Raw genomic sequence first — 12158 nt, forward strand, 5'->3', positions numbered from 1 at the left:
GTAGATTCTGGAAGATAAGGTTGTAACTAATTCCAGCTGGAGCTATTGATGTGTAGGAATGTCTGATAAACAAGTGGGTGACACAAACAGGTGTTCCAGTTGCAGAACAGGGTGAATCATCAGATTGTCTTCCAAGAGATGGGTCTCAGTCAAACCATGAATTTGAGAGGGAGGCCAAGGATCCAGCTCACCCCTCCGAGTGTGACACAGGCTCTCTAGCTCAGCTGGAGACAGATTTCACCTACAGGCACCTCCTTTGTTTGAATGTTCTGAGTGGATTACAAACCTAAATATGCTTTTTGAAAATCACACATTCACTGCTGTGTCAACTATTTGTAATAAGTGACTCCTACTAGTAAAAAAAAATTAAACCGAGAAATCGCAGTTTATGTAAAAAGTCTGTTTTGACCATATATAAAGCTAATGGTTATTTACTGATGATTCTTACACTGTTATGGAATTTTACGTATTTATTTTTCATGAAGCAGTTAAATGCATTGGCATGACTTTAAAAAAGAACATTGTGGCCCATTTTATTTTACTTTCTATTAATCTGTTACAGTATAATAAAATTTGAATGTTTTTGGAGACAGACATTTCAAAAGTTAAAAGCTTCCAAGATGGATAGTTTTGTAAATTGGTTTTTAGTATTTTGAATTATGTTGCTAAATAACATTGACTCTGGAATAACTGACTTCCTTTTGCAGTAATTCAAAAGTATTATGACAGCTATAGTTTTATAGTGAGCATAAAAATCAGTGAGGTAAGTTCAATGAGGTAAGGTTAGTGTTGGAAGTTTTATTAACAAAAACTCTGAGTATTGGCACGAGTTGTAATTCCCATGCGTTTTCCAAAATTTGCTTGAACTAAACTGAATATTGAACTAAATTCTGAACTTTGGGCTAGTTGCTTTAAATGACCTTACTTTAGTGGTAGGAGTAGGCAAAGATATAAATTTGAATAAGACAGCTGTTAGGCAGTTGGCTGCATTGATAAACTACACATGATCAGAATTCCTTGTGGCATGTGATGTTCCACGAGGACAAGCTTCATACTGCCTGAGGGAGCCATTTATATCTTGGTAACAATCTTTGGTTCAGCTGAAACCTTTTCTAGTGTAGTTTGACAGTCACTTTATCAATTTTCTCTTTTAAAGAGCAACATAATCTGGACTGGTGCATAAAAAAGAACGTAAGAAAAATAGAGATTAGTCGAGATGGTGGCTGGCAAAGCTGTCAGGGATGGAGGCTGGCAGGTTCATGAAACCTGGAGGTACCATCTTTCAAGGATTGAGTAAGGTGCATTTGAGGCATCACACAGTCAGGTGCTTCTCCCACCCTCCTACAGAAGGACTGCAAGAGCTTGTGACAGGGATTCTATAAGGGAAATGGTCTGAGTTTGTTCTCCTGATGTGAACAGGCAACACTGTCCTGTGTTTGTGAAACTCCTCATGTTGTTCACTGGCTGTTCCCCTGGACTGCAATGTACTCAGCTGTTCTAAACGCCTCTCATTGTGTCAGTAAAATAGATTATCCTTTAAAGAATATAAAGCCTGTAAACTGTCATCTGAATTAAAATGTAAACTAGAGCAACCATAATACTCACAGTAGTAGAGGAATGAGAATGTTGTTGAAATAATGCTTGAAAGTGAAATTAAATGCTTTTCACTTTGCAAAGTGAAGTGCCAGCTAACTCACTAAAGTTTCAGTTTGGAAAAGAATGTAAAGCATATCAATTTTGACAAAATTCAGGCTTCTGTAGCTTCAAAATGTGGACATGTTCTGCTTTTTCTGCCTTGAATTTTACATACATGAGGGACAAATATGAGATTTTTTTTTTTTAGTAGCTCTGAAGTAGAGAGTACAGTAGAGACCCATGATATCCTTTCTGTACTTGTAGCTCAGTTTTCATATTTGCAAAAGGGCCCATGTGACAATATGCTCTCTGCAGTAACAACTAAGTACTCTTTTGCAGAAAATTGGAGTGACAGATCTTTTATTTTTGGTTTAAATTGGTTTTCATAATAATAACTTCAGATATTACATTTCCCCAGATATACGGGCATGTATAAATACAGGCACTAAGATCTTTAATAGAAATCTGTTATTTTTATTAACAGAAGCTTTTCCTGCAAAGGTGGCTGCATAACACACTAAGAGAGCAAATAACAGCACAGAAAGTGTCAGCAGCCCTGTGGAGCCTGTAGTGGTCACCAGGAAAGGGGGCAATGATGATACAAAAGGGGAGAAGATGGAATCTTGATACAGTGGCAGAGTTTGGCTGCAGCATGTGCTGGAACAGAGATGGGGTCAGGAGGGAGCCTGACAGTGGGTTACAGTTTTGCCTTCTCATCACTCCAGGTGTGGTACTACAGTACACTTAGTACTTCAGTAGTAAGTTCAGAGTCAGTTTTAAAGAAATACAGTAAAATATTTGCTTTAAATGGATGTATTTATGATGGTAAAATAAGTAATTCTTAACAGTGAAACACAGTAGTGCTTCTTCATGTTTTACTTCCTCATGGAACTCCATAGCATTAAACCCACTTTTATGAGTGATATATATAATATGGCATATAAGTTAAACAGTTAACAGAAAGGAACTTCAAGAAATAGTCACTACTGGAGCTGGTAGTGAGTGGCAGGTGATGACATGAAGATTAATAAAGTTTGACTTTGAATTTGGCAATTTTTGCCACTTACATGAACTTTTTTTTCCTAAAGTATAACCCATTTTTAAGTTTTTGCAGTATGTTGTATATTTCCAGAGCAAGTGACGGAGTTTATTGTGTTAAATAGTTGAAATAAGTAGTTGCTGAGGAAAAAGAAGTTAGTCAAAATTAAAAAGCAATTTACTTGGGAAGAGGTCTTTGAAACATTCTATGTGTTAGCTATCAGATCTGTTTTTGCTTTATTTTTCTGGAAAATGATGATGTTCTTCAGACTGCCAAGTTTTACTAGTAAATATACTGCCAAAGCTTGAGAAAAATAAGTCAAGGACTCTTAAAATTACATAGTGTTGAGTGAAAAGCCAGAGAGAGGGGTTTTGTGTACCAGAAATCCTTATCCTTTCAAATATAAAAAATATATATATAATGCTGTAAAATGACACATATTTAATTTCCTTTCAGATCGTATTTAAAATGCCTTAAATGTAAAAGGAGTAACCAAATTGCAGAAATTTCTCATAGTGTACTGGCATGCTCCATCTGACTACCTCATTGTTTCATTATTTCGGAGATATGATTACACAGAACCATTTTCAGGGAAGAGATAATTTCTAATTTTGGCAAATTCATCCTGGCTACAAATGAAGTAGTATATTTTGCTTCTTTTTGTCCACGAGATGAGGAACTGATTTAACAGCTTTTTGGTTTTAAACATCTGGAGGTTCATATTTGACTTATGAAATGATGTCATACGTGCTTAGTGCAGAGCAGATAGGATAAGGTCGCCTGCAGTTCAGGCTGAGGTAGTTTTATTTCATATTATGGGGAATGCAAAAGTCTTGTTTCATGATTATTAGAGGCAGAAAGAAGAATTCAGGGAAGGAGAAAATGACTGACATAACTGACGCTCTCTTAAACCTCCACATTGCATTCCCATGGATAGAAAATAAATCTGTACACCCAAGACCACACACAGTACAGGTTCCCTATTCACTCTCCCAGACTGGCACTGGCTCAGAGTTCTGCCTCTGAAAACTCACGTAGAGCACTGCTTTCAGAATGGCTCCTTGCTGTCAGTGGTGGTTTGGGGGATGATGTACCTATTCTATCAAAATACGTGAACTTCATTATGTAGGTGGATTTATGAATTAAAGTGCTCTGCTGTAACAGTCTCAAGGTGGGGAGATAAAATAGATATGTATTTGGCAGATGCTTTTCTGCCACCTAAGGCTGTGCTGGACATGCTGAACTCCTTCTGTCCCAATGGTTGTACTGTCCTTATGTGAACTGGGGTTGATGGGATTGCGATTCTCTGGCTGAGATTCTCAGTGCAATTGAAGCTGCACTTCAGTCGTGCTTTAAAGCTTTTATTTGAAGCTACCAAGGCTAGAATTGAATTCTTAAATGAAAACCAAGGTAGTCTTATATTAAGAGCAGTCTCTGGTAGGGACTGGAGTTCTAGGCAGAAGTTATACCGCTTATATCTGAATATATTCAGACCTTAAGTCCATATGCAACTTCTGGAAGAATGCAGTTCACCTCAAACATATTAGTTAACTGTTGGAAAGTTACCACGGAGCTGAAAAAACTGATCTAAAGTGTGAACTATTTACATGAAGGTGTGTGGAGTAATCTATTTATTACATTAACAAGAAAACAGTCTGTTTCTGCATTTAGAGTCAGTCCAGACAATTCTGAAATACTGGGTACCTGGTGCTCTGTGGCACAGTCAAGGTTGCAACCCTTGAACTAACTTAAAGGTTTTCATGTGGATGACCTGAATGCTAACCAGTGAAAGGAATAATGGGCTCTGCTGCAGTTCCACATGTGTTTCTTTTTGGTGTGAAAGAAAACCACCATACACTTTCTCTTGTCCCTCCAGGGTGAATTTGTGTCTTTGTGTAAGGAATAGAAATAATGTATTGGTCGTGCTATGAGCTGGCTGGTGGTGAGAGAAAAAGCAGAAAGGTTTAGTTATGTGGTGCTGTTTAACTATTATGTGAAGGCAAGATTGGGGCCTGAGAAACTGGAGTGGACAGGGTTCTGCTCCTGTTTCCCACACAGGTTGTCACTCAGAGTGGGAATTCAGAGCCATTTACTCATTCTCTCAATCCTCCTTCTTGTGCTCCCGAGTTTAAATGCCTAAAATCCCCATTTCCAAGTTGAATGTAGTGATGTAATGATGGCAGGGTGTGTGTAAAGAAGTTTGTGAAGAAGAGTGAGAATTGTCTGCCCAGCCCTTTGACTGGGGACTGGATGGGTAGGGAAGAAAAGATTATTGACTCAGCAGCCGCCCGGCTCAGCCGAGCCCAGCAGAGCTGTATCAGCACATGTGTTATCCCAGTCACTGGGGAACGGTATCAGTGCTTTGTTTATCCATCTAATCACCTTCAACTCCCCTTGACTTGAAGCATTAAAGCTTCTGCCTCGTGGCAGTTGGAAAATGAGACTTGCAGAGCCTGACTGAAGAGAACCGCTCTCGGAGCTCCCGCTGCAATGTTATGACGAGCTCCTCAGCTGCAGCTTAAAGGCCCAACAGAGATTTTTGTGATTTGACTTAAGGGATTGCTTTCAGACATGAAGCAAATAAGTGATTAAGTATAAAGAAGACGTGGTAATGAGTTTCAGATGAGGTCTTTAATGTTTATTAAAAGAGGTCTGAAAGTTTGCTGCTACTACTGTTTCTTGGTTTCCAATTCAAAAAGTCATCTTTGGATCCCATACTGCACACTGCTTACAAACTGAGAGATCCTATTACTGTAATATTGTAAAAAATAGTCTTAAAAATAAAATAAATCCAGTAGAGTATAAATCTTTTTTCCAGTGTATAGAAAGGCAATGAGCCATTTTAAGAGCAGGAAAAACATGCATTTTGAGATCCAATAGATCATCTAAATTAGTCCCAAACCAAGCTTTAAAATGGCATTGCAAAGACTTTTACTTTGAATAAATTTAGCATTACAAAACTCAGAATGTAAATAAATATAGATCTGCTGATTGTTTTGTACTTTGCTAATATTCTGATTAACTAGGGGGAAAATGGCTTACTAGATAAGACCCTTGAAATAAATAAGACCCTTTCTGACTATTCCAACTGCAGAACTTAAAAATGTGAAGCCCACATTTATTCCCTTTCAGTTACTACTATCTAGCTTTTTATTACAAATTAACCTTATGACTTTCTAGGTAATGAAAACTTTAAGCTCTTATTCTTTATTTTCTACCATTTGTGTGTTTAAAATTTGGATTATTGAATCTAAAATTTCTCACTTACCTGACTTCCTGCAGCTCTCTTGTATATGGAGAATTATTCTAGGTTGCCACATCGTATATTTTCAACCCAAACCTTGTCTTCCCAGTGGTGTACCTTGGAGCTAAAACAAGCCTGTGAGTCCACTTAATGTGAACACCTCATGGTTCAGAGCTGCAGAAGAAGCCTCTGTTCAAGGAAACCTGTCTTTGTAATAATAAATGATTTATCTTAGTTCTCCACTTTGCAAGATGTTTAATGGTGGTGACCCAGTTCCCTGGGTATACAATGGTTTCTTGTGTTATTTTATTTACGAATGAGATTTGACTAATATGATGCTCACATAGAAAAGAAAAAGTGTCTTTTGGTTTTGAGAAACTTTAAGTAAAACCTGTTCTTTGCTCCCAAAATCCCCCCATTATTTTATGCTGAGAGCTGCTCAGCAATTCATTTGTAACTGCTTTTCTGAACTAGAATGTGGAAGCAGGTATGATTTAGTGGAATTCCTGAAGGGACCAATACATGTAAGGTGTGATTCCTGCAGTACTGATGGTTAAATCCAAACATATTCTGTTTCTTTAATGAATTGTCTGCTATTTTATTACTGTTAGAATTGCATTAAGAGAACAATAAAATTGCATACTTGAGCATTTACACAGCAAGAAATGAGAATATCAAGAGTGCTTACACTCTCTGGGCTTGTTAGAATTCTTTGGATTTTTTTTCTTTTTAGTGTTTCTAAAGAAAAAAACCCCTCCAGTTATGTATATAGAACATTTTGCTTAGGAAAATTGCTGGAATACCCCTTATTTTGTTTGACAGGGATTTGTGCTTACTACAGAGAAGTACAGTCAGATCTGTTTGTTAAGAGACTTGTGCAATTCACACTGGAGAAAAGTGTAACAAGTAAAAGAGTCTCTTAGTCTGAGATGAATTTGGAAAATCGACACAGAAAAAAAATAACGCACTTCTTAAGTGAAGGAAAAAAAAGAGAATTAGAACTAAAACTAAAACCTAAATATGTTTGATTTACTTACTGTAGGTTGATGCCTTGCGGTTACGACTGGAAGAAAAAGAAACCTTTCTGAATAAAAAAACAAAACAACTTCAAGACCTCACAGAAGAGAAAGGAACCCTTGCTGGAGAAATTCGAGATATGAAAGACATGTTGGAAGTAAAAGAAAGAAAAATTAATGTCCTTCAAAAAAAGGTAAGATCACTGATGAAAGGATACGTTGTAAAACTTTTGAGACACATTTAAAGGGAATACATTTATTTCTTATAAGGTATTACTTTTAATATGTTAAAAAAATGCAGGAAATCTGTAGTAGTCAAGTAGTTCTCTAGTATAAAATGTGTTACTGTTATCCATGGAAACATTTTTATAGTATTATATCTTATTTATATTACATCACAAAAATATTAGGTGCTGAAGTTGTCACAAAATTGTTGGAGTTAAATGAAAGTCCTAAAAATCCTGATAAAACTTCTTGTTCCTCAACATGAGGGATTCAGTTATCCTTATGAACACTGATTGTGGGCCTGCTAAAAGGTCTGGATACTCTGTTTTTAGCCTAAAGACTTTTTTTTTTTTTTTTTAAATGGGAGGTGGGGGGGGTGTTGGAAAGAGGAGGAGAGTGAGGAAGGAACCTAAATTAAGTCAGTTTTCTGTTTTTCCTGTGAGCTAAAGACATTAAGAAGGGTGGCTCCCTCCAAAGAGTCAAGTAGTCGTATTTCTAATTTTCCACAAATTTAACTAACTGCATTTACTCTCTTTGGGAAGTTGGGTTCAGTCATTATAGTTTCCACCTGGGGGAGCAGAGAGGGAATTTCCTGTGAAGGCAGCTCTGCAAGGGTTCTGAACACAGTAGTAGGGCATTTATTTCCCTATCCTTTTTCTCACACTCACAAAAACATTTATGCTACCAGATATGTTCTGTGTGTCCTGTGTGTCACTCTTTACCATGTGTAGATGCCCTTGTGAACATAGATAAGTGGAGAAAACGTTCCTGGCATCAAATATGTTTTGCTATTACTTCTGCCCTCCTTTTACAGCCACTCAAAGAATGTCTGCTCCTCCTTACTCTATTATTATGTAGGTAGTTCATGTTACTGTGGTTTTCCTCCAGGATTCATGTAGGGTTCACATGGTCTAGCTGTGCTTCTGTCTGCAATTGCTTAAGTACAGAATTAAAAAAAACCAAGGCCTTATTTTCCAGAAACTGAGAAGACTGCTTTTTCAGGCCTGGGAAATAAAGCCTATCAAAACTGGGATATAAGTACCCATCCACTTTAATCCTATTTCTGAATATGTGCCTTTTTAGCAATGTTTATGATGTAAAAGATAGAAAACTTCAGGGCTTTTATCCTGTGCTGAATGCTGACTAGTTTTGGACATTGCTTGAGCATTTTGAAGAACAGAATGTGACTTTTCTCTTTGTTTGTATTGTAAAAAAAACCCCAAACCCCGAACAACCCAACAATTTACAATTTCTCTTGTACTGAGATCTTGAGGAAATGGATCAGTATGGGGAATGTGAGGACCAATAGGGAATCAGTGATAAAAATTTTGTGATGAATAACCAATCACAGAGCTGTCAGCACTGTCAGTCATGTCTGTGTGCTCAGAAATATGCAGCATAACATATTTTGTTCTGGTTTTAATACATTATGGCTATTTTATTAGGGCATGCAGATGGTCTTGCCACTTTTGCACCTACCTCTTAATGGAAATAATCACTCTCAAGCTGCACCCTCTCTCCTCACTAGATCATAGAGTAAAACATGTTATAGCCTCATTAACTCTAGTGTACAATGAGATAAATAAATCCTGCTAACAACTAGGTGCAAAATCAGAGTTAGTAGTAAACTGATTCTTTAAAACTGGAAGTAGCAAGTGCTTCCAGTTCTTTGTGAGTTTTATCTAGACATTAGATTCTTCTGACTGTAATAATATCATGCTTGTCTCAGTTTTCTTCTTTCTATGTAGGGCTAAATTTTACATCCTTGTATTTTTATTTACTTTTGATATGAGGACTTATGAATAACCAGTTATGTTAGTGCCTTTAGTTATTGATGCAAGATAGATGGCTACATCTCTCTCCACTTAGCCTGAAGTACTTCACTCAGCCTAAAATAATATTTGTTTTAATGGTTGTATTGAAGTAATTGAAGAAGGAAGAATTTGTATATAGTGCTCGGTAATATTTCTGTCAGTAATAACCTGAAACTGAGGAGGAAGGAATATGTAGATTGGAAATATGCAATTTCTAGTCTTTCTCTTAGGTACCTAACTGTTATCTGCTGTGTGAAAAAAAAAAATACAAAGGAAACCAAACCCAACTCTGAAAAGCTCCCTTTCGAAACTGGAGCTGTTCCTTCTCCTTTCTGGATAGCTGTTACACTTGGAGGGCAGGACAGGTTCTTTTGATGACTCTCTATCAAAGGTGTGGAAGAAACAAAACCAAAACAGTAGTGGTGAGTCCCACAGGATGTCACAGGAACACACACAGGGCAGCACGTTGCAGAAAAAAGTTAGATAAAGAGCATTGTCCTCCCATGCAGTGGTTTTGGTGTAATTTTTGACGAAATTGAAAAACTGCTACACTATTTAATATAATTTGCAGGCTTAAGGGAGGCCCAGCTCTGGAACACCATGTGTTTAGAGGATTTGGATCAAGGTAGATTGGCATGGAGTAATAATAAACTTATGTCAATGTCAGAGGTGCAATATTACTTAATATTTCTTTTCTTTTAGAATCTTTGGCACCACTTTTCCATTTTAGTGCCAGTAAAGTTGGGTATGCTGTTTTAATAGCCTTGTTTAACCTGGCAAGGCTAGTCTTACACCTCATATCTGTCAGTTTAGCATGCAGAGGGGCAGACCTCAGAAATCTTTATGTATTTCGTAGCGGAATGTGTAAGTTCTATGAATATGGTCGAGTTGAAGGCTGAAGGGCAAAAGTGCTGAACGTGGTGATGATTCTTTCATGTCCCTTTTTGTTCACAAATTCTCTCTTTTGTGTAGTTGCTATAACTGGTATATTTTGTCCTTTAGGAATCTATAGGTATGCAAAACCACCAGTTATATGCTCTGAAGTGTGAGTCTCGGTGTTGAAAACAGTAGCTGCTGAGACAAGAACAGTGCAGAGGATGTAGAGCTGGATCATATTAGGACAACAGCTTGTGGAAATTCTTTTGTGAGGACTGTCATAAAAGAACACCAGCTAAAGGGGGCTAATATAATATTCTACTTTGACTTGCAACATAACTTTTTATGTAAAATGTTACAGTTTCCATCTTTAATAGTTTAGGCTTTGTGATTGATGAAGTGCTACATGACTGAGGGCCCTAACCTACCAGCTAATTAGCATTTGTAGGAAGTGTCATAAAGTCTTAGTTCTCATGTAATAATTGGAATCTGTACGTGGAGTGGCTGGACTGTTCACATGAGGTGATATTGTCCAGTTGGTGTTAAAGTAAAATGTGTTGTACAATTAATTGTATGCATTACTGCGAGCTGTCTTCTGAAAAAGAGAAAATTTACCCATGGTCAGATTAGGAGTGTACCGGGTAAACAAGGGAGTCCTGCCCTTGTGCTGAGAAGTTTGCATCAGTATTATTGCTTGATGCAGGAATCCTGGCTAAGAACACCACTGAAACTTGAACTGCTGAATCCAGAATGGTCTGGAAAGACCCCAGAGACCATTTTCTTTTGTTTGATCTCAACAAATAGAAAGTGCAAGCATATTGCTGATAGAAGATGCCTTTGGATTTTTTTTTCGTGGTTTAATCAGTTGGAAGCATGTTTTTGTATTTCTAGAAAGGGATCATGACATGACGAAGGAAATTTTTATTAACTTTGTCAAATTCTGTCAGAACATTGTAAATAGACTGTTATGCGAGCTGAGGTTTTGCAATCACCAAATCAGAGTTCTATTGTAGTTTTGGAATCAGATGACAAATTCTGAACTAGTTGTTCTGTAAAACAGACCAGTGTTCTGACTGTAGATTTAGAGCATTAAAAAAAAATTAGGGAGTCCTTCTGGTGTAAACATGGGAGTTTTGCTGCTTCAAAGCTGCTATGGTGACTGTTGACTTGTGTATTACTTTAAAAGACGAATCTTCTAATATTATATGTCCATTTTAATAGTACAGCGTTCAGTGTGCTGAGAATTATTAAATTGTACTTTGGCTTCTTGTGCTTGCAGCTTTGCCAAATCATGGTGTGTTATTCAGATAAGGCAGTCTGAATAAATATAGCCAGTTGCTCATCCAGGGTGGTGATGTGACTGATCCCAATACATTATCACAAAAATGGATCCTGAAGGATTCTGCACAATAAAATGCAGCCTTGGGACCCTTCAACTTTGCATGTGGTACATGTTGAGACTATCTCCCCCTTAAGCCTAACCAGGCCTGCTGTTGGGAAGCTCTCAACCTGTACACAAAGACACTGAGAACAATGCCATTAAGATTAGAGGCAGTGCTTATTTTCACTTTTCTTCATCTTTAATTTCCCATTTTTTGCAACACGTTACACTGCTAAGTTTTTGCAGGATATGAAAGATCACTGGAAATGTGTTATTTAATATACGTTGACTCAGTGAAGCCAACCTGAATGTTCATCCATAGCCATGAGTCTCAGTATGAAGGGAAGCATCTATTCCTTGGGATGACCTTCACTTGTCAGAAAATATTACAAGAAGACAGACACATGTAGTCTTTCATGAAGTATGATCAAACTGCAGTTGGTCAAACTACTCTGATTTCTGTACTAGTAATGTACATCTCTGAATAGGGAACAAAGGAACGTGTTTGTTTGCATGTTTGAAAATCTTAATTTTAATTTAAAATCCTGAAAGTTAAAAGTATTAATTTGTGTGCCTTTGCCACCTGTGGAAAACTGAACGTTTTGGATCTCTTTTAATTCATTTGGGAGCTATGGGGTAAGAGATTATTAGTGAAAGTGAAAAAAGTAATTATTATTTGAAAAAATAGGTTGAAATAAGTGCTTTGAAGAGATGCTGTAATATATGTGTGTATGTTTGTGTAACTTAGTATGATACTATTGCTACATATATTATTAACAAATACATTAAGTTATTAACTAATACATTAAACTTTATAAATGTAGTGATATGTACAGAAAGGAATCACTCAGCTGTAAGATCTAAAGAATGATGTAGTATAATATAGAGATGAGAGATGAAATAAACCCACTATTTCGGGAAATAACAA

General features: G+C 37.0%; 1 protein-coding gene across 9 annotated transcripts in view; it reads left to right on the top strand.

Annotated features, from left to right (window-relative positions):
• The window catches only part of ERC2 (ELKS/RAB6-interacting/CAST family member 2), a 424893-nt gene that overhangs the window by 122395 nt on the left and 290340 nt on the right, over positions 1–12158 (top strand). For all 9 annotated transcript variants that reach the window (XR_001920133.2, XR_001920134.2, XR_001920135.2 and 6 more), the window contains one exon: positions 6961–7128. Coding sequence is in view for 1 of the 9 variants with exons in the window: in XM_018068536.2 (XP_017924025.1) it covers positions 6961–7128 (168 nt within the window). In the remaining 8 variants the exon portion in view is untranslated. The remainder of the gene's footprint in view (positions 1–6960; positions 7129–12158) is intronic.

This window comes from Manacus vitellinus, unplaced genomic scaffold (assembly GCF_001715985.3).
Source record: "Manacus vitellinus isolate BGI_N305 unplaced genomic scaffold, ASM171598v3 scaffold_14_pilon, whole genome shotgun sequence".
NCBI lineage: Eukaryota > Metazoa > Chordata > Aves > Passeriformes > Pipridae > Manacus > Manacus vitellinus.